The 23,281-nt window shown below is 33.6% G+C and overlaps 1 protein-coding gene across 4 annotated transcripts in view; it reads right to left on the reverse strand.

Annotated features, from left to right (window-relative positions):
- The window catches only part of Mycbp2 (MYC binding protein 2), a 280,426-nt gene that overhangs the window by 5,340 nt on the left and 251,805 nt on the right, over positions 1–23,281 (reverse strand). For 3 of the 4 annotated variants that reach the window (XM_026407494.2, XM_077795218.1, XM_077795217.1), the window contains 15 exons: positions 23,006–23,104; positions 21,034–21,114; positions 19,203–19,469; positions 17,923–18,206; positions 16,126–16,222; positions 14,757–14,876; positions 13,122–13,223; positions 12,033–12,161; positions 11,564–11,696; positions 9,290–9,393; positions 8,289–8,477; positions 7,061–7,168; positions 5,667–5,876; positions 1,265–1,372; positions 508–673 (listed from right to left, as the gene is read on the reverse strand). In XM_026407494.2, coding sequence (XP_026263279.2) covers positions 508–673; positions 1,265–1,372; positions 5,667–5,876; positions 7,061–7,168; positions 8,289–8,477; positions 9,290–9,393; positions 11,564–11,696; positions 12,033–12,161; positions 13,122–13,223; positions 14,757–14,876; positions 16,126–16,222; positions 17,923–18,206; positions 19,203–19,469; positions 21,034–21,114; positions 23,006–23,104 — 2,197 coding nt within the window. The remainder of the gene's footprint in view (positions 1–507; positions 674–1,264; positions 1,373–5,666; positions 5,877–7,060; positions 7,169–8,288; positions 8,478–9,289; positions 9,394–11,563; positions 11,697–12,032; positions 12,162–13,121; positions 13,224–14,756; positions 14,877–16,125; positions 16,223–17,922; positions 18,207–19,202; positions 19,470–21,033; positions 21,115–23,005; positions 23,105–23,281) is intronic. The other variant, XM_026407493.2, reaches the window with a different exon arrangement.

A 23,281-nucleotide genomic window follows, 5' to 3' on the forward strand; every position in this document is an offset into this window, starting at 1 on the left:
AGTGCCCATATAATTTTTACATAAAACTACATTATAAACTGGGCACAGTGGCACACACCTTAATCCCAGCAGCTTGGGAGGCTGAGGCAGGAGGATAACAAGTTCAAAGCCAGCTTCAGTAACTTAGAGAGGCTCTAAGCAACTCAGTGAAGCCCTGTCTCTAAATATAATATAAAAAATGAATGGAGGGCTGGGGATGTGGCTCAAGCGGTAGGGCGCTTGCCTGGCATGCATGCGGCCCGGGTTCGATCCTCAGCACCACATGCAAAGATGTTGTGTCCTCTGATAACTAAAAAATAAATATTAAAATTATCTCTCTCTCTCTTAAAAAAAAAAAAAAAAAAAAAAGGATGGAGAAGATGTGTCTCAGTGGTTATGTGCCCCTGGGTTCAATCCCCAGTACCAAATAATGAAATAAAACAAAACAAAACTAGATTATGTAGATTATAATTGTGATTTTAAAACACTGAAATCAAAAAAACAAAAACAAAAAAACTGAAGGCATACCTGCAGGACAGTGTGGTAGTTCTTCCTTAGGAATGCTAGTCATCCTTTGAAAATCGTCATGACAAGCATTACAGAAATGTGTTGTTCCAAAGCAGAAGAAGACAGCCACTGAACAGCAGTAGCGACATTTATATTCCAAAAAGTCTGTGCCATGTTTAGGACACATCTATTAATAAAAGAAAAGATAGCAGAATAGTATAGTGAGACTATTTCAACTACACTTAAGACAGTCATAGTAAACTCATTAACTCATATTTTGATAGTATATATAGCTCTGAAAATGGATTAAAATTGATGAATTCAAGAATAAATACGTGGCTTTGCTCAAAAGATCTGGAAAAAGCCCCAGGTTCTAATTCCATCTTCAGCACAACATACAAGATTTCATATATAAACTACTTAATTTCCTTGAATCTTTACTGATATGTCATGAAAAATTAATATTTCTTCATCAATCTTCCAATGTCATAGATGTACTGTGCAGGAAAACATAAAAGTTTGCAAGTTCAAAAAAATTAAATATATAAAATTATTCCTTGTTTAAATATGAAAATAATTTCATGGAAAACAAATTATAAAATGAAAATACCACCCAGAAGAAATGCTACAAATGAAACATTTTGGATAAGTACACAATGCTACATAAACAACAGAAAACACTAGTAGAAAATCCTGGTTTATTGATTACATTATTTAAAAAACGGAATTTTTTTAACGTTTCCGTAAACCGTCCTTTCTAATTAAATGTTCTACCTACCTGAGCCCTGGACACATCAGAACAGGCACCACAGATGAGTTCTCTGGGATCATAATCATCCCCTTGTCCTGCTTCAGCATCACAACGCGCTTCACCACCAAAATATGCCTATGGAGAGATTATATTTAGATCATGGAAGAAAAAAAGAAAATGCCGGCCTGGGAGATGTGATATTGCATTGTCATAGGTGTGTAGTGAAAGTCAGATCAAGAAGTCTTAGAAATTGGGAGCAAATCTTTACCATGCGCACCCCAGATATAGCATTAATCTCCAGGACATATAAAGAACTAAAAAAAAAAAAGAAAAAAACAAAACAAAACAAAAAAAACCCAATCAATAAATGGGCTAAGGAACTGGACAGACACTTCACAGAAGAAGAAATATAAATATAATTGATCTACAAATATATGAAAAAATGTTCAACATCTCTAGCAATTAGAGAAATGCAAATCAAAACTAAGCTCTAAGATTTCATCTCACTCCAGTCAGAATAGCAATTATCAAGAATACAGGCAACAATAAATATTGGTGAGGATGTTGAGGGGAAAGACACACTCATACATTGCTGGTGGGACTGCAAATTGGTGCAATCACTCTGGAAAGCAGTATGGAGATTCCTTAGCAAACTTGGAACCATTTGACCAAGAATACCTAAAGGACTTAAAAATCACCATACTACAGTGATGCAGCCACACCAATGTTTATAGCAGCTCAATTCACAATAGTTAAACTTTGGAATCAACCTAGATGCCCTTCAACAAAAGATGGATACAAGAAAATGTGGTATATATACATAATGGAATATTACTCAGGCTCAAAGAATAATAAAATGATGACATTTGCAGGTAAATAGATGGAGTTGAATATCATGCTAAGTGAAATAAGTCAGTCCCCCAAAACCAAATGTTTTCACTGATATGTGGCTGCTGATCCATAATGGGGGGTGGGTGGGACTACAGAAGAGCAGAAGGGCTTTGGATTAGGCAGAGGGGAGTGAGGGGAGGGAAGGCCTGCATCGTGTACATCCAGAGAAATAAGTTGTGTCTTACTTGTATACAATAAGTTCATTCTGCTGTCATGTATAACTAATTAGAACAAATTTAAAAAAGTCTTAGAAATAATATTATCTGTTGACTAGTCCTTTATAATGCCAGGTGTACTGGTGCCCATATTGCTTGTTATAAAAGGCGGGATCAGGGTAAGAAATAAAGCTATTTCAATTCTGGATTCATGCTTTCATGAATGGATAGTTTAACTATTGTCATGTCAAAGCACAATGATAAGAGAATATATAATATTCCAAATGAATATTGAGAACAACATATGAAGAAGTAAGTACAAACTGCTTTTTCATGGCAAAGTTTGGATTATTTTCCTCATTTTGAAACATTAAATGACATATTCCTGGGCTGGGGTTGTGCTCAGTGGTAGAGTGCTCACCTAGCACGTGCGAGGCCCTGGGTTCGATCCTCAGAACCACATAAAAATAAATAAATAAATAAACATACTGTGTCCAACTATAAGTAAAAAATATTTTTTTAAAAAATGAAGTATTCCCTTCCATTGCTTAAAAAATGCTTAGCCATTCCTAAGTTAAAATACTATAGAATGGAAATATGCTTAACATAAATATTGGTACAAAATTATAATTTCAAGCCTAATGGGAAAGAAAAAGCAATCAATTTTAATCATCTTCTTATCATGCATTTTTTAAAAGGAAAGGAAAATTTGGTAGTTCTATTCACAATACTCTTCATACTTATAAAGCATAGTTTTATCTAGTATAGACACATGAATAAATGAAATTACCATGATGGATGATTTATTTGTATTTGCTCTGGGCACAAAATGAGGCCAAGAAATTGGGACATGCACATCATGCATGAATATCTTGTCTCATAGTCAAAAAGCTAAGTCAAAATTGGGAATAAACAAGCTGGTTCAATATAAATCTATTTTCTGTACTAGAAAAACAGGTCAAAAGACAGGCTCCATTGATGCAGAGGTTATAAATGGCCATCTACAAGCTAAATCTGGCCTGAGAAGTATTTCATATTACCTTGAGGCCCAATGCTTTTTTCAGCTATTTCACTTTTCTATATATTCTGTTTGACTTCTTAAATATTTGATTACTACCCTTTTGGTAGCACAATATTCATTTATGATGTTTAGCACATTAAAAACATAGAAATAATATTTTAGTTTCATAAATGTACACTGTTGGTCTTTCCATGTATATTTGTCTGCCATTCTGGCTATCATATATCCATTTAGCCTTCTATTCATTAACTGTATATTTGTTACACTCCAAGACTATGCATATCTCATTCACTCATTTTCTAATTTAGTTAACATTTAACAAATGCTTGTAATGGAGACAAGGATATTTGTTTTCATGGAAAAAGTTTGATCAGAGAGACAAGTGAATCAGTAATGGTATTGCAAGTGCAGTGCTGTCATGGATGTATGCAAGATAACAAAACCGTATGATAGGGATGATGTGGGGAGATATGGGCACATTACAGAGGATGTGAAACCTGAGCTGAATCCTGAACTAGAATAAGACAGATTTCATCATACCTTTGAGCAGGTGTGTTTCGGGATGGGCATGGCAGGTGAAGAGTAAAAGTGCAGGAGGTAGAAAAGAACATTCCTTGAAGAGAAACAATCTGGCAATGGCTTGGAGGTGTCAATGAAAGAGAGAACATGGCTACAATTGCAGTTTTCAGTATAATGTAGCATGAAGTATAAATGGTAATACAATGGGAGATGAGAATTCCATTCATGTCTGAAGAAACACACAGGGCTACAAGATTATAAGCAGAAGAATGCCCCAGTTAGATTTAAGATCTAGAAATATTGACTTACTAGTATCAGTATAAGTAGAAGGGATCAGATGGAAAGTTTAGGGACTCAGTAGCACCAAAGAAAATGATTAGAGTTGTTGAAGAATAGAAAGAAAGAAAAAAAAAGAAGATTCAACAGAGATTTGGAGACAGAATTGAAAGGACTTTGTAATTAAAGTAGACTGGAAGTCAGGCACAGTGGCACACACCTGTAACCCTAGCAGCTCGGGAGGCTGAGGCAGGAGGATAGTGAGTTCAAAGCCAGTCTCAGCAAAAGCAAGGTGCTAAGCAACTCAGTAAGACCTTGTCCCTAAATAAGATACAAAACAGGGCTGGGAATGTGGCTCAGTGGCCAAGTGCCTCTGAGTTCAATCCCTGGTACCCCTTTGCCCCCCCCCAAAAAAAAATAGACTGGGAAAGTCAGGGTTGATGAACCTAATACCAGACAGTGAACTTTCAAGTACCTGTAAGAAATTCAAATGACTGGCAGGCAGTTGGATATTTGTACCTAATCTCATTTTGATTGAATCTAATGTATGAAATATGATATGTCAAGAGCTTTGTAATGTTTTGAACAACCAATAAAAAAAAATCTCATTTTGGAAGGTCATAATGGTATAGGTGGTAGCAAATGCATGGATGTACTGGAGGTCACCAAACATAAGGAGCTCTCACTAGGAAAATAAGTATAAATGAAAAGGAACCCGAGGGCTGGGGATGTGGCTCAAGCGGTAGCGTGCTCGCCTGGCATGTGTGTGGCCCAGGTTCGATCCTCAATACCACATACAAAGAAAGATGTTGTGTCCGCCGAAAACTAAAAAATAAATATTAAAAAATTCTCTCTTTCTTAAAAAAAAAAAAAAAAAGAAAACAAAAGGAGCCTGATAAAGAAGTTAGCCACAAAGGAAGGAGGCCATCAAAAGGGAGTGTCTTCCTGGAAGCCAAGGAAGTAAGAATTTTTTTTTTTTTTTTGGTGATACTGGGATTGAATCCAGGGCCTCATGCATACTAGGCAAGTGCTCCACCACGGAGCTACATCCCCAGCAGAGGAAGTAAGAATTTTAACAAGGGAGTGGTTAAGAGAAAAGTAAGAGAAGTTCATTCATGAATCAATTGCAGCAAGTTATTACTGATGGGAAGTAGTTTTTGTTTATATTTATGTTTTAGTTGTAGGCGGGCACAATATCTTTAATTTTATTTATTTATTTTTATGTGGTGCTGAGGATCGAACCCAGGTTCTCACACGAACTAGGCGAGTGCTCTACCACTGAGCCACAAGCCCAGCCCCGGGAAGTAGTTTTTGTACGGGAATATTACAACATGTTTTGTAAAAAGTAAGTTTAGGTTAAAAAAAGAAAAAAAAAAACTCTAAAGCAAATTAAGTAAATAAGTTCACCTTGAAACACTGCATCAGGCTTTCTTATTTTTAAGTTCAAACATAAAAAATACATAAGAAAATACATAAAAAATACATAAGAAATCACTGTATGATTCAACTTCTTAAAAATATAGGTAATTTCTAGCTTTAAAAATTCTTAATATAATTTGTAGTTTACCTTTCTGCATTTGTAGCAGACATAATATGCATATCTGTTCATGGCATAGCCAGCTGGATCATTGTAAAATCTCACACCAGGAGTTGTGATAGCTTCACTCTTATGCAGACCTTCATATTCCAATCTCATTAAGGCTTTTCTTCTGACATCCTCATATAGTTCTTTTATTGGATCAAGCAGGTCTTTTAATACTATATGATTAATTTTATTCTGAAATAAAAATATGAACATTCTTTAAAAGCATAATTTACTAATTAACTGAACAAATACTTAGTGTGGGCCCACATGCCAAGCAATGTATCAGGAGATAGTTGATAAACACGTTTTTAAAAAAACGTTATTTAAAAATAATTCTGTAAAGTCTTCTTGAACATAAGAAAAGGGGAAATAGAGCAATTAGGAATGACAGCATGAAATTTTTTTTAAATCTCATATTTCCGGAATCTGAAATATATTTCCTGTTGCTTAAGTTTTGTGGGAATAAAAGTTACCTGGCTGAAACAAATGAGATACACTCCCTCTGTTTGTGGGAAATGTGTGTGTATTTTAATTCCTGGAAGATAAGGGTAGAATGACATGTGATAGAAATGGGCAGGTAGTATTATCGACACTACTTCCCTGTATTTATTTCTAGGTTCTTAAATGTGACTCCCATCCCCCAGGTTGGCACCATATGAGAAGGGAAAACAAAACACTAAATCTTTTTGATTATTCCTCAGTCCAACTAAGTAATGACTGTCTTCTCATGTTAAGCGCTTTGTACCAGTCTGCACATATGAAGAAGACTGGTGCACATATGAAGACAGGGAGAACTAAACAGAACAAAAACAAGTGAAGAATTAATAAGAAAGGCATTGTCAGATTCTATTAACAAAAGCATATTATTAATCATTATTAGCCTGCCAAAACAATTTCCTACTTTTCTTACTACTTTTGTAGAAATGTGTCAAAATGCCAAGAATTTTCTCCTCATTTTAACTAGCTCTAAAAGAATCTGCTGTAATGGCACTAACAACCAATATTTCATTCTTTAATGGCAGGTGTCAATACCTCCAAGCACCAGAGGATTCTTTTTGTTTTTGGAATTGTCATGTGATATAATTCTCAGGGGGTCTGAAAACAGTGATGCATCATTAACACACGATGTTGTTTAAATGAATTTTTCATGCAATATTTAACTTAAAAAGCTTTTAATTGACAATAACTGTTTTGAAATGCTTTATAGCAGATAGAGACCGTATCTCATTCTTAGGAACCACTTGGATGAGGAATATAAACTGATGGAGGCTGATGGTAAACAGCAAACAGGGAAGGGCACCAAGAAACACTGATGCCTATTTATTTTGAAAGATGAAAAGAAATGGAAAGTAGGTAAATTCAGATTCTTTCCAAACCTTGCAAATGGGACAAGATATAAATCCAAATGTTATCCTTGGACCAAGCCATCTGTTTTCCAAAACTCGTCGACAGCACTGTAAGTGGAATACGTGACTACAGTCCAGCTTAAAGAAAGAAACAAAAGCATGTAAGCAAATGCAATAATGATACATTTGAGTAACTGGAATGTAAGATATTACTTAAAGAAGATAGAAGAAAAACATCAAGAAACTTAGTATAATGAAATTTTAGCACTTCTTTATTATTCATGGGACATTATTAACAATCCCTTCAATGGTAACTAATGTTTACCATCTATATGTGTGTGTGTGTATATATTTATACATACATACATACATACATATATATTTTAAAAAGTTTATAGTTGTAGATGGACAGCATGCTTTATTTTATTTTTTTTATGGGAGTTTAAGAATTGAACCCACACCCCATATATGCTAGGCAAACGTTCTGCTACTGAGCTACATCCCTAGCCCCTACCATTTATATAGTAATGGCACCTATAAAAAATATGCTAGGATAGGGAGAAATATTATATCTCAGAGAAAGAAGAAGAAACTACTGATATAAAGATTGCAGATATCATCTCTATAATCCCAACTACATGGGGGGCTGAGGCAGTAAGATGGCAAGTTTGAGGCCAGCCTTAGCAATTTAGTAAGACTGTTTTAAAATAAAAACAAATAAAAATAAAAAAAGAAGGACTGAGGGTATAGTTCAATGGGAAACTGACCCTGGGTTAAATCCCCAATGACCAAAAAAAAAAAAAAAAAAAAAAAAGTAATCTTTCAGGTTATTTTTGGAGAATATTCATTACCTTCGAATCAGTGACAAAGATTGAAAATACTTATAAACAACTAGCAAAAGTTAAAAAGAATTAGCATAATAGTATTAACTTCTATCATATACAGAAGCATGTATAAATATATACAGATCAATCAAATAACACTATAAAATGGCATTCTTGATTTCAGAAGACTAGCTGCTTGATAATCTAATCACTTTTTTTCTTCTGAACATTTTATATATGCTATCAAGTATATAAGTCTACAAAATCATAAATTAAAGCTGAGTGCACAAAATAGGAAGAACACGAAGGGCAGAATTTGCTCAATATATGGACTTTTTGCCCAGTGATAAAAGATTTCAATCATCTTTTTATTTGACAATTATATTTACATTTCCCCAACTCATTGTCTAGATACATTTAAAAGCTGAGGCAACCTGAATGGCTGGTGCTGCCGAGAGTGCTTCAGTGAAACATATCATGCACATGTCATCAGCATCCTGCTTCAGGGTTGTGGCGTTCTTGTCACAGCCGTGCAGACAGGGCAAACAATGTTCTTCATTTTTAACACCTCCACATGGATGGCCACAAGGATGTGTCTTACTACAGGCTATCTTAGCATATTCCTATTAAAGATGAATTGTAATGGTAAACAATGATCAAAAAGGGCACATATCCTGGTAATTCTACCTATAATACTAATTTTCCAAAATTACTTTCCTACAGAAAATACCTATTAGAGCAAAGTAACAACAGTTAGTTTTATTTTATTTGAATAATAAAATTATTAGAATGAGGATTTTTAACAGAGTCTGCTTTACTTTCCATGTGATTTTAAAAAATTTCATTCCACATAATGGAAATGCTGATAAAAAGTGAACTACAATTTTAATCTGTCCATCATGCATAGGCATGAAGTAAAACATTCTTGACTTATAATCTCCCAATCACCTTACAGCTCATCAAAATAGAGGTTTAAAAAACAAACAAACAAACAAAACATGTATCTCTTACTCTATGAACATTATCCAAATTTTTCTCATATAAATTGAGGAACTGAAAATATTTGGACAGCATGAAATATGTATATTATACACGTTAAAGACTCAAGAACTCTCAATACTAGTAATTCATTTTAGGAAAAGAAATGAATAAAGTCTATGAAACTGAAGTCCACAGATATTTTAACAGCTTCTAGCTCAAAATTAAACATTAAGTAGATATGGTTGTGGTAGTTGAAAAACAAACATAAGAATTTGGTTTGGGCTTAAGAGACCTATTTGATACAATCTCCAGCTTTGATAAAGCATTTAATGCTTGTCCAAAAACCCTGAACTTTGTCTGAGTTAAAACTCTTATTTATATAAAGTAAAGGTGTCATATGGGAATAAGTGGTCCTCCTTCCTGGGAAAGTCTGATTCTCTCACTATGTACGCACCTGGCAGTCTGCATCAGAACAAACGCTGCCAACAGCGGATAACTCTGTTCCACTCCTGGACCCACAGAAGCGACATGCTTCTGAGCTACTTGTGGTGGGTTTGCCTAGGTCGAAGCAGAAAAAGAAAACTCTTCCTAAGAACATGGTTTCTACATATTGTAATATGTATTAACTTCTATCATATACAGAAGCATGTATAAATACTTGCTTTGAAAAAAGCAAACAGATCTATATTAGTTGCTATCACTAAAAAATTAGCCAAGGGTTGTAAGCAGCCCTAATTATAAAGCAGATAATCTCCTGCCTGCCACAAGGATTAAGAAAAGGATAAAAAAAATAAAATATACTGAAGGCAAGTAAATTCTTGACTGGTTTGGATTTTTTGTTTTTGTTTGTTTAAGAAACAGACTAGATATCCAGTCAAGCTAGCAGTATGAAATGTGGCAAGCCTTTCACTTACAGATATACGATATCAGTGAATGCAATAATAAATAAACTAAAATACACAGAATAAAGAGAAAAAAATAAAAGAGAAAATATCAATGGAGTATTATGCAGCACTAAAAATGACAAAATCATAGAATTTGCAGGGAAATGGATGGCATTAGAACAGATTATGCTAAGCGAAGCTAGCCAATCCTTAAAAAACAAATGCCAAATGTCTTCTTTGATATAAAGAGAGCAACTAAGAACAGAACAGGGAGGAAGAGCATGAGGAAAAGATTAACATTAAACAGAGACGAGTGGGGGGAGAGAAAGGGAGAGAGAAGGGAAAGCATATGGAAATAGTAGGAGACCCTCAATGTTACACAAAATTACATATAAGAGGTTGTGAGGGGAAAGCGGGGGGAGACAAGGGAAAGAACTGAACAACAGCAGATGAGGTAGAGAGGGAAGATGGGAGGGGAGGGGAGGGGGGATAGTAGGGGATAGGAAAGGTAGCAGAATACAACAGTCACTAATATGCCATTATGTAAAAACGTGAGTGTATAACCGATGTGATTCTGCAATTTGTATTTGGGGTAAAAATGGGAGTTCATAATCCAATTGAGTCAAATGTATGAAAGATGATATATCATGAGCTTTGTAATGTTTTGAACAACCAATAAAAAAAAAGAAAAATATCTATCCTTTATGGGAATCTTCAATTTGAAAATGAATTAAAATATGTTTATAATATTTAAAGAGAGAAAAAATCCTCAAAGCAAAGATAGAACAAAAGGATAAAGGGGAGGAAGCCCTGAAAATTACAAACCAGGCCCATTTTCAAACACAAGTATACAAATTCCAATATAATAGCAATACATTGAATTTAGCAATAATTACAGAAAGGATATTTTTTAAAGTTTATAAGTTATAAGTATTATAAACACAAGGATGGCTTGACATTAGAATACTTAGTAATATAATATATAGTACTGACAGATTATAGGAGAAAAAATATCAGCTATGAGGAAAAAAAGGCTATGATTTGTCACATGAAAAGTCACTTATATTTAGGGTTCATTTGTTTAGGTTTATATCAAACTCCAACATTGGAGGTTTGTGTCAGTAGGAAAAAATGGGCAGACTATAGCTGTGATGAAAATTGAGAACTTGTATGATTCAAGGTAACATTAAGTAGGAATGTACAAGATTTACTTAAAAGAAAAGTAAATGAATACTAACATTTTAGAGATAAAGGCATACTAAGCCTACATAAATTATTATTTTTTGTTTATAGTACTATCTATTCATCCTTGTTATTATTTTATTATTATCAATGGACTAGTACCATTCAGAAAACTTTTGAGAAGCACTTGATCTATTAGAATCCTCTAAAAATACCTTAAAGTCAGTTAAAAGAGCTCTAAGTGCCTACACAGTACAGAGATTTTAATATGGGGTTACAACCAACAGAATTAGAAGGGCATATCAACAGCAATGTGTCCTATCTTTGGAGCCCCAACTAATGTGCAATGCTCACTTAACAGGAATGTAAAAGCATAACTATCTCGTTTTACAAAAGACAATAGGTGCCACAGAGTAATTAAATGACTTGCCCATTAATACCAGGTTTACTGACTATTAATCCTAATGTTCTTTCTGACACCGAATACTCTCTGTCTGATAAACATATCAATATAGACAGTAGCCAAAACCATAATTAAGCTTAAGAATATCATTCAAAATTATTCACATAAGATAAACTAATTTCTAGCTGAATCATAATTAGTATGCATGGTTCTTTTTTTTTTTTTTTTAGGCACAATTTAACTTTCAATCCTCTTTTACCTGTGTGTTCTCGGAATTCCACCATTGCCTTCATTGTTTTAGAATCTGCTAGTGCCATCAACCAGAACAATTTGGTTCTACCACAACCTTCATGAAGGTCAACCTTTATAGCTTCTTCTTCTTCTTTGAAGACCTGTAGTTTCATTAAAGAAAAGGGAAAATATATTTATCACTCTGAAAAAAGAAGAATAAAATTTAATTATTCAATAAAAACAGCTTTTATCTATGAGGCACTGTAAGAAGTTCCAGATATATCCAATTTCTTTAACCTTCACAACAATCTCATTTTTATACATGGATAAGCTGAGTATTGGGAAGGTTGAAGAACCTGCTTAATTTACAGGGGATAACTGGGAACTCAACCAAGGTCATTGATTTCAAAGTCTACTTTTTCCCACATTTATTTCAAATTCATTGAATATACTTCACGCTCTGATCTTGATCAGGGTACAAAGAAAGAAATCTTCACCTGTCTTTGATGAGTTTTGGTTCGTCGATGAAGATGAAGAAATCTGTCACAGTCAGTACATAAATTTCCACAGACATTGCATAAAATGATAGCTGCAGTTTCACCATCATCATGGTTATCGCACATAGGCTAAAATAAGACATTTTCATATGTTACAGTAGATAAACGAGTCAGACATTTATACATATTGAAAGCAACTGTATTTTCTTTATAACAATAACAGACTGCTATTCTAAACTCTATTAAGATTTTCAGAGTTTGAATGTTAAACAGAATTATGGCAAGTGTATTTAACCTAAAATCTTTAAAAATTATTACATGATTAATGTACTGAGCCGGAAAATTTCCTCAAACCCCAAATTCAATGATTAATGTGTATGCAACTTCAATGATTAATAAAATGGACATGCTTTGTGACTTAATAAGTATTTTCATATTATAAATCCATTCAGTATGCTAAATGGGTGAACAATTTGTTTCTAAGACTTGAACACTAATAAGAAAATGCCAAAAGGGTCTAAACATCTTCCCTTCCAGTAAACCTAAAAATATTCATCAAACCTACTCTAAGTACATTTGTAAATAAGTAGTATGTCACATTTGCCTCTCTTACTACTACTTCTTCTTCTTCTTGTTTTTTAGTTGTTGATGGACCTTCATTTATTTGTATGGGATGCTGAGAATTGAACCCAGGGCCTCACACACGTTAGACAAGCGCTTCTACCTCTGAGCCACAGCTCCAACCCTCTCTGATTTTTTTATTGCCTTCCTACCAAAGAACAATTATATTTTAGCACAAAATCTAGACCTAAAATCAGAAGCTGTCTACAAATACTGATACGATGCAAATGTGACTCAGAGAAGGAGAATACTCTTTTATATAATTAAATAAAATCCCCTAAAATTTCTAAAATATTACAAAAAGAGGACTTTAAGTAAAATAGACTCTTGAGATGTAACTGGCCAATTTACACACAGTTTTTCAAGAGTGTCACTAATTGTGTATTTTGACTTACTGGGTCCCCCTACCCCAAGTTGAATATAAAAATAAAACAAGACAAAATTCTTATAAAATAATTCTGATCTTACCATTTGTTTTTGTTGTCCATCCTTTCCCATCCATCTCCCTGAGGAGAGGCGATCTACATGGTCCTGATCAAGAACACACAGTGATGCTAAAGCAAGCCAGAGCTGATGAGAGGAAAGGATGTTATAGTACCAAAAATTTGAGGAAACACGTATAAAATGCTGACACAGGACAACCTGTCAATAAATGCTGGTTGAATTTGAAAATATACAGATACTTCGTGGCACTCAGGTTTTCCTGATTGAGTATAGGCATACATGGCAATTGCCATGTCATACCCACAAAGCAGGAATTCAAATATTTATTGACCCAATGTCTGTTTCTCTAGTAAACCATTCTGTTTTTCTAGCCAGTGTACAAAACTAACCTTCATTGGTATACTATATAAACCAAATCATTTATAGGAATAAATGTCTTTGAATATTAATATTCATTTTATTAATGCAGTTTTCATTATTTTTCCATCTAATATCGTCTGCCTAAGGCTTTAAATTCCAAAGAAGTTGATACAAAGGCTGCTTAATTTTGCATGAATAGGTGCATAATACTAAATTTTTCTAAACAAAGTTTCTGTTGCCTGACAGGGCTTTTAGCACTATACTTAGTACATTTTGTCAGAAATAAATGTCTAATAAACTTTAGAAAATTGCCCTAAAAATAGTTCAAAATTTTCTGAGGCTTAAAGGGTAGTTTCAGTTTTACATAGAATGATTATTTCTTCATTAATTAAAAACTGGAAAATTACTTAACTGGCTCAACTCTAAGAAGTACATGTGAATATCACAGGAGATGGAGAGCAAAACATGGTAAAATAGAAACAGAAAAATAATGCATGCAAGGAGAAACAGGAATGCAAAATGAAAGAAAAGAACTAATGATTAGTAGAAAAGAGTTATGGTCAAAAATACTTGTTTCAGGTATCTCACTCACCAGGAAGACAGCATAAACTGGCTTTCTCTACCCTACAGAAATATAATTAATCTTCTTTTTCAGATTACTCAGGATTAACTAAGCAATTTCTACTAGTGTTGACTTCTTCTTAATGTTGTTATACTGTCATGGTTTAACACTATCTCAAATCTCTTTTGGAATTACAAGACATGTGTTAGGTTAAAACTTACTATAGATGTCTCATCTGAAGAAAGAAATCCCAATTCCTCAGATTCCAACCTGCCCTACCAATAGCAAGAACTTTTTGTTTTTAAAAAGTAACATCTACAAACTTAGTAGGTAAGCTATAGGGGTCTTCATTAGAAATAACTGGGCCAGAAAAAAAAAAAAAAAGGAGGAAGGGGCCTTGTCTTCTAAGGTATCCTGTCTTATCACAGCGGTATGCTGTGGTAAATATAGCAAATAGGTCATTAGAAAGTTAATACACAAACACAAAATGTAATTTATCCTTTCTAACTAATATATCCTTAGCTTCCTAAGTAATAAAAAAACAGATGATCCAGAATACCTAACAGTGAACAGTAATGACTACCATATTTAGTTCACAATTCATAAAAGGCATTTACATTTTTCAAAAAATACATTACCAACCAAGTTGACTTACTGATCAACATTTGTTCAAATCTAGTATCAAAAGAACATGTAAGAGACACTCAAAACTCAAAACAAAACAGAACAAAACCTACTCTAGTTGTTGCAATACATCTCACTGGAGACCTAAATTCTTCTTCCATTTTGGTCAAGGCTATGATGGTTTCTGCGATAGCATTTTTTGTCACTCGGGACCAAGCTTCTGACAGATGACCCTATTGGGCAAGAAAGAAAATTTTAATAAGAAATTAGAAACACATTATTATAGTAAATTCTCGTGTCTTAAGTAACATCTTTCACTAAAAGAGAAAAATCTTTTGTAGCAAGACCTTGCTGGGGCATAAATTTTTGAACTAAACATCCTTATGACCCCATAAAAAATTCAACTTCTGATCATTATTTTAATGATTTAAAAGAAGAATAAAAATTTAAGATCTCAATATTCTTTTCCCTAAAAAGTTTAAGGGCATTTCTTCTTAATTTGGATAAAAAAAATTTTGGTTATAAAACTGTTATTATACAGGAAATCTGTATAGCTAAGCTAACTGCACTAGATAAGTATTACTGGAATCCAAGAGCATAAATGGGCTCAAACTACAATTACCTCCACTTGATATGTTGACTTTAATGAATATTAACACAAGATTATTATAAAATTTAGGTGCTCCTAAATATTCTTCCTAGACATTTTCATCCAATGAACATCCTAAGAAAGCCTACAAAACATTGAGAAAATGACCATTTTGTTGGGAAAAGTGATAGAACTTCATCTTTCCCCAGAACTTCCTCCATCTTCTCATATCCATAAGTTATCATTCTGTTATGGAGCAGTTCAATTCCTCCTCCTCCGTCTGTTCACTTTGCTTCTCAGGGACCTACATTCCACAGTACTTGTTCTCCTAAGGCTGCCTCCTTGAAATACAATGTAAAGTGAGGATAATGACATTTATGGAGCAACTAGCAAGAACCAAGCACTCTGAAGTTAATTCCCATTCTCCACACTCCCAGATTTTCCCCTAAAGCCAATATCTTATGACAGCAGTATAGGACATTAATAAAAAAGAAAAAAGGCTTTATAAACTAGGAGGTCTGAGAGAATGAGAAATGTCACTTCTGAGAGCTCTTTTTAAAAAATTTTTCTATTTCCCTTTTGGCTTTTGGATACAGATTCTTTCCTAGGGTCAGAAGGAGTATATTTAATTTTGTTAAGTTAAAAGTCTTGGAAGACTTGTGTAAAATTCTGAAGTAAATAAATTGAGAATTTTGAATTGAACATAGTTTATATCAATGACAAATTTATCATTTGCTGAAAAGACAAATGGCACAGTGATTAACATACTAATAATATTCTGAAAAGACTAACGTTATTTCTCCTCTGTCAGTTAAGCAGAGGAAGCTATTTATTGTTTCAACAAGACTCCGGCTGCATCTTAATGCAGTAATATCAGGAGAATGGGAACTTACTGCTGCCATATCCTTAATAAGTTTAATGATGATCTCTGAGATTTGAGTAGGAGTTGAGCCCTTCATCCACCAATGACTTTCACCTCGTCGAAGGTAACTACAAAAAAGAAAAGAAAAAAAAATCAGCACTTAGAAACTTAAAAAGGATTTATAAATTATTACAAATGAAAAATAAAAATATTATTTCCACCTGCAGCATTTTGGTTGTTTAACTGAATGAGTTAAAACACTTAAAAAGAAAGTTAAAGCATTACCCCAAATCTCTAACTTCAATCTCAGGAAAACAGCTATTCTCATTTATGTTCCTTTTCAAATACTTCTCCATTTACATATTGCTTTTGTGTATTTTTAAAATTTATTTTTATTTCTTACATACATGACAATAGTGGAATGCTGTACAATCATAATTATTCATTCAAAGCACAATTTTTCGTAACACTGTATAAAAAGAATGTTCATGCCAAATTATGCCATTATACATGAGCTCTCTTATTTTTTTTTTTTTTTGCATTACAATTACTGATACTCAAAGTATGTAGTCTATGGATCGCAAACTACTTGTTTCTAGTGTACATGCAGATAAGAAGTCAGAATACAAACCAACTGCATCACTAAGCTGCAGTTCATCTGACATTTTTGTTTCCTAGGAAGACTATGTGTATGAAGGAAGTGATATGTTGATTAACATTCTGGTGTTATCTGCTTACTATTGTGAACTGACACTATTCTGGATGTCTTGAATTTTCTGCTGTTACACACAATTATAGAACATCCTTATATATATCTTTGTGTACATGTAGGAAAATTTTGGAAGTACAACTGGTGGATCAAAGAATATGCATAAAGTACAGTGAGATATTATCAAACTGACATCCAAAAATGCCAAAGCAATTTATGGTTGATGAAAATGCCAATGCCTTTAAAACACTGGTAAAGCATCAAAAATATTTCATAATTGTTTTAAGTTAAATTGTTCTGAAGTAGGTATCTTTTAATGTATTAATAGGCATTTGTAAATTTTTTTCTGTGAACTCTTAAATATTCTTGTCATTTAATTTTTTATTAGTTGTTTGCCTTTTTGTAAACCTTATTCTAATATTATGGCTAATAAGTATCCATTATGTAGGTTTAAATATTTTTCTAAGTTAGTTGCTTACATTTTAATTGTATCATCATCAATTAATTTTTACAGTTAAATTTGTGAATCTTTTCCAATCTTTTGGATTATGTGTTCTGTTTAGGAAAGCCTTCCCAAATTGAAGATTAGAAAGAATCTCTTCTGTGGGTGTGGTGGTGCATGCCTGTAATCCCAGTGACTCAGGAGGCTAAGGTAGGAGGATGGCAAATTCAAGCCTAGTTTTGGCGATTTAGTGAGGCCTAGGCAACTTAGCAAGACCATGTCTCAAAATTTAAAAAAGGCTGGGGACGTAGCTCAGTGCTTAAGTGCCCCTGGGTTTAATCCCCGTACCAAAACAAAAAGAAAAATATTTTTCTATAATTTGTTCTAATAGACTAGAAACTTTTTTTAAAATAATTTTTTTAGTTGTAGATGGACACAATACCTTTATTTTATTTGTTTTCATTTATGTGGTGCCAGGGATTGAACCCAGTGCCTTACGTATGCTAGGCAAGCACTCTACCTTAGCCACAGCCCAGGACTGACTAGAAACTTTAATTGATCTGAGGTTTGCTTCTCACAGGTGTTATTTATTTATCATTATTGTGGTAAAAAACACATTAACATAATACTGAAATTTACTTTTATATATTATGAGGGAGGTTGAGGCAATGACATACCTGGAGTTGAAAATCATAGGAAGGGTGACCGTTGTAACTCCTTTGCCCACAGTGGTGCCAGCTGTTCCTGTGATAGTGGTGCCTTTGGCTTTTAGCTGTACGGTGAGTGCTTTGGCTATGCACCCAAGAAACATGTCCAAGATACCCAGCTTATTCCAATCTCCTTTCTCAGTTGAGTGAATGATATCACTGATATCTGCTGGGGGCAGAGATTTTACTCCTATGATGCTGGCCAGACGACTGGGGGTCACTTCAGGCAAAACTCGTCTTAGCAAGGAGGTCACCTGGTAAGAACAATAAAATAATTCATTTAAGTGTGATTTTAGGGGGGAAGGGGGTACAGGGGATTGAATTCAGAGGCACTCAACTACTGAGCCACATCCCCAACCATATTTTGTACTTTTATTAAGAGACAGGGTCTCACTGAGTTGCTGAGGCTGGTTTTGAACTCATGATCCTCCAGCCTCAGCTTCCTGAGCTACTGGGATTATAGGTATACACGACTGGGCATGGCTAAAGGCTGATGTTTTAAAATTTTCATTTTTTAATACGCCAAGCTATCGTTCTACAACTTCAAAATCTACAAGAAAAAAAACATTCAAATACTACTTTTAATTTTGGGAAGTGAAGAAATATAATTTTAAAAAAAATTTTTAATTTTTTTGTGGTATTGAGGATTGAACCCACGGCCTTGTGCATGGGAGGTAAGCACTCTACCAACTGAGCTATATCTCCAGCCCTTAGGAAATATGATTTAAATACTTAAATTTCTGGGGTAGTAAGTACCAACCCAGGGCAGCAAGAAAAAACATGCTTTTTATTTTTGGTCTGGGCTAAATGACATTATATGTATATATTTCACGGTAAAAAGGTAATCAATAGCCAAAATATTCTTTATCAAAATACATTAGTAAAACAGAACATAGTTTTTGCTCTTCTATACTCTCATCGTGAAGTATCTTCTATACTCTCAAAAAAATAAAAAATAAAAAGACATGGAGTTAAAACTATAGGCCTTAAACAAAACATTAAAAAAAAAATCTGTACTTCAGGTCCTTGGGTAAGTAAGTTTCTTTGCCTTGCCTTGTGACTTTTACTTTTGTGGGGTGTGTGTGTGTGTGTGTGTGTGTGTGTGTGTGTGTGTATTGAACCTAGGGTCTTTCATTTGTTGGGCAAGTGCTCTACCACTTAGCTACACCCCTAACTTCCATCGTGTGGTTTTTTTAACAGTTTCAAGTAACAAAGAAGCACAAAGGCAATTGACATGATCAGTCAGTCACCTGTCTCTGGACTCTAGGAGAGGCTGTGTGAAGCAGGGAAAAGAGATCCTGAAGGAGAGTTAGTTGTTGGGCCAGATACTGTCGGCCAACATTAGAGCCACTCAATGCTAAAACCATGGAGAGCAGCTCAAAGCAATACGCATCAGAGGAGGCATCTTCATCATTTGGCTGAGAATTGGCATTTTCTTTGCTTGATATGGCATGTTCCCATTCTTCACGAACTCTGGTGGCTTCCATTCGAATAGCTTGTACTATATGAGCACACACCTATGAAGGCAATGCAGAATATGTAAAAATACATTCGTATGTCTTATTTTCTTCTAATAAAACAAAGAATAAGTTAATACTCAATTCAGTTTCCTCTCAGTTAATGCTCCATTATACTATTCTCTTAATTTATCTTAAAATCAATTAAATAGACAGGCAGTGGGTCATGCCCATAATCCCAGTGACTCAGGAGGAGGCTGAGGCAGAAGAATTGTAAATCTGAGGGACAGCCTCAGCAACTTAGCTATGCACTCAGCAATTCAGCCAGATTCTGTCTCAAAATAAAAAATAAAAAGGACTGGGATGTAGTTTAATGGTAAAACACCCCTGGGTTCAATCCCAGTGTCTAAAACAAAACAAAAAATAATTAAGTAAAACAAGGGGAACCATGATAAAAATATGAATATTTAAATTAACCACTATGTAGAAATTGATTATATACAAATTTCCAATGTCTCTGCCTGTGGCTTAGCACATCAAACAAAAACTAATCAGCATGTTTTATCACTTTTAAGGCATTTTCTTTTCATATTTTAGCATGCCTATTCATAAAGCTATTTAAAACTGATGGCATTTATAACTGGCAGAAATATTTATTTTGTGATTTCTAAGTATCCAAAAGTCAATGAAACATTGTTAGAAAGATAAAGCACAAATAAATTCATGTTATTATTTATTTTAAAAAGATTTAATAATGAAAGTTAAAATAAGCTAGTTTAAAATTAATTTTTTTTTACTTTTGAAGTGCTATTTTTGTTATCTAGCACCACTTTAAATGAACAATCTAGCACTATCTCCACGCCCACTCTTATTTAAAAATATTAATGCTGATTTTGTAAGCACTATTAATTGCTCATCAAAAAATAAAATAAGATAGATACGGTGGCACACGCCTGTAATTCCAGCAGCTCAGGAAGCTGAGACAGGAGGATTGCAAGTTCAATGCCAGCCTCAGGAAAAGCCAGGCACTAAGCAACACAATAAAACCTTGTATCTAAATAAAACACAAAATAGGGCTGGGGATGTGGCTCAGTGGTTGAGTGTCTCTGAGTTCAATCTCTGGTACCCCCCAAAATTAAACAAACAAGCAAACAACAAACAGAACAGGCAGAGAGGAACACAGAAAATGTAAACGTAAACTGATTTAGCTGGATGGATATCTATTTCCAAAATAAAACAATTCCTGAAAATGAGAAGTAACAAACAGCAGTAGGGTAAAAAAGTTAATATTCATAATAAAAATATCTAAAAAATGCAGATATGGCAGAGTGATCATTCCTTTCTAGAAAAAGGCAGACACATTCTATAAAACTTAAAATGAGTCACCATAAAAAAATCCTGCATAAATTTTGGAAGACGTTTTTTTTTTTTAAGTATTTTTTTAGTTGTAGATGGACACAATATCTTTATTTATTTTTATGTGGTGCTGAAGATCGAACCCAGTGCCTCACATGTGGAAGGGACGTGCTCTACCACTGAGCCACAACCCCAGCCCCTTTGAAGACATTTTATAACCTAAAAACAAACAAAATCTGACAAAGATAATGCCATGACTAAACCCAACCTGTTTTTGTAAGTTGGTCAGTTTGCTCCTGCTGAATATAATTCCAACCATATGTTCTTTTAGGTCAGCATCTGATGTTGCCTTTATGCAGAAAAAGAAAAAAAAATGAAATGTGTACATCTGGCATTTCAAAGTAGCTTGAGAAATTATTAAGCAGCTATATTTAAGGGGAATTTATTTTAAATTGAGGCATATAATATTAAGACAAAGGAGAAAGTTTGAAGAAATAATAATTGTCAAAGTGACTATAAAAAGAAAAAGCTTTAAAAGGCTAATGAGCTAATCTTGGACTTTAGTAACCCAGAAAAAGCAAACAGAAAGAATAATAAATATAGAATTGACATCATTAAAATAGAAAAAATAGAAGAAACAATAAAACTAAAAGCTGATTTCTTAAAAAGACCAAATGATAAACCTTGTTACACTACTCAAGGAAAATAAACAAAACACAAATTGCCAACATAAGGAATGAAAGACGACACAGTCTACAGATTTTCTAGGTATGAAAAGGATAGAAGAATATACAGTATATATCTTATGCCAACACATTCAGCAACTTAGATGAAATAAATTACCTGAATGACAGAACTACCAAAGCTTGCTCAAGAAGAAATAGATAAATAAAATCTATTTTTACTTATTTACTGTATCTATTAAAGAAAGTGAATAGGGGCCTTTTTTCCTACTTAAATACTAGCACAGAAATCCTTTTAGATAGTGTCTCTTCCATTTTATTTTTATTTACATCTTTCATAACTTATTTGGTTTTGCTTTTTAAATGTCCCTACATTCAGATAGATTTCACAGCCATACTATTGACCTATATGAAGGATACAATTTCAGTGGTTTTTAGAATATTCAGAAACATGTGCAATTATTTCCACAATCTGATAGCATTTTCATCTTGCCCCAAAGAAGCACTGTACTGTATAGCTCTCCTCCTCTAATTCATTTTCTTTTCTTTTTTTTTTAATTAAAGAAAACAAATTACCTGGAAGCTAACATCACATATTGAATAAAACCATAGCAACATATTGATTATTCTACTGTATAAAAGTAAAAAATGGGAAGATAGAAATATATAAAAATATCCATTCTGATGGAAATTCTCAGCAAACTAGGAAAAGAAGGAAACATCCTTAACTGATGAAAAACACAAAACAGTAGAGTTAACAGCATACTCTGTGAAATGACTAAAGTACTTTCTCTTTTTTAAGATCTAGAACAAAACAAAGATACTTTCATCTCTTTCTACTCAATATAGCAATGTAGGATGAACCAGTACAATAACACAACACAAGAAGCTGAGATTTTCATCTTAGGTATGATGTTTTAGTTTATACAAAATAAGTAAAGTAATTGCATTTTAGAAGAAATTTCAAGAACATTATAAAGAACGTTTATTCCAACAAAAATTTACTGAATGTATATGTGATTATGCCCTTTTGGGTAGAAAGACCAATCAGATGTATATTTGGTTTCAAAGAAGCTATGCGTGTAACAGAGGAAGAAATAAAACATACATGTAGATAAATACAAAAAGAGAGAAACCAAAGAGAGGGATACATAGATTTTTATGATGTTTACAGAGGGAAAACTGCTTTTTGTCTGGGGAAATCATAAAAAGGGTTCCTGGAGAAGATAGTATTTTTGAGCTGGGCTGAGAAGGGCAGATAAAATGGAGGAGGAAGATAACTGATGAGACATAACATAGTAAATGACTAAGTTAATTTTACAAATTCTAACAATTGAATAAAACAGTCCTAGGTATACAGCAACTTTTGCTGTGACTTAAAATACTAAATTATACATTAACAAATAGTAAATTTTTAAAAACAGTTCCTTGATCTTCTAATTAAAATAAAAATAATTTAAATGGCATATAAACCACATCTATTAAAATATAAAGCAGCACATGGATTATTTAAGAAAATGAAAAAGGGAAACAAATTTTTAGAATACAAATAAATACATTGTATACTTTTTCTTCTCCTTCAGGTGATGACAAGAGTGCTTTTTCCTCTTGTTCTGGTGTAGGCTCAGCATCTCCAGAGATGAGCTTTCCAAATACCTGTGAGAAAGAATTAATGCAAGAATTACCATTCTGAAAGCTAGAGGATTCATCAGCTGATTCTACAGGTTGGATAATATGCTATTCTTGTTACCATGACTTTTCAAAATTATAATACAACATTTAGCATAGGTGAAGGGTTAAGAGAGAGAAAAAATGGGCCACATTAGTAGCCAT

The sequence above is a fragment of the Urocitellus parryii genome, chromosome 2 (genome assembly GCF_045843805.1).
Source record: "Urocitellus parryii isolate mUroPar1 chromosome 2, mUroPar1.hap1, whole genome shotgun sequence".
Taxonomy (NCBI): Eukaryota; Metazoa; Chordata; class Mammalia; order Rodentia; family Sciuridae; genus Urocitellus; species Urocitellus parryii.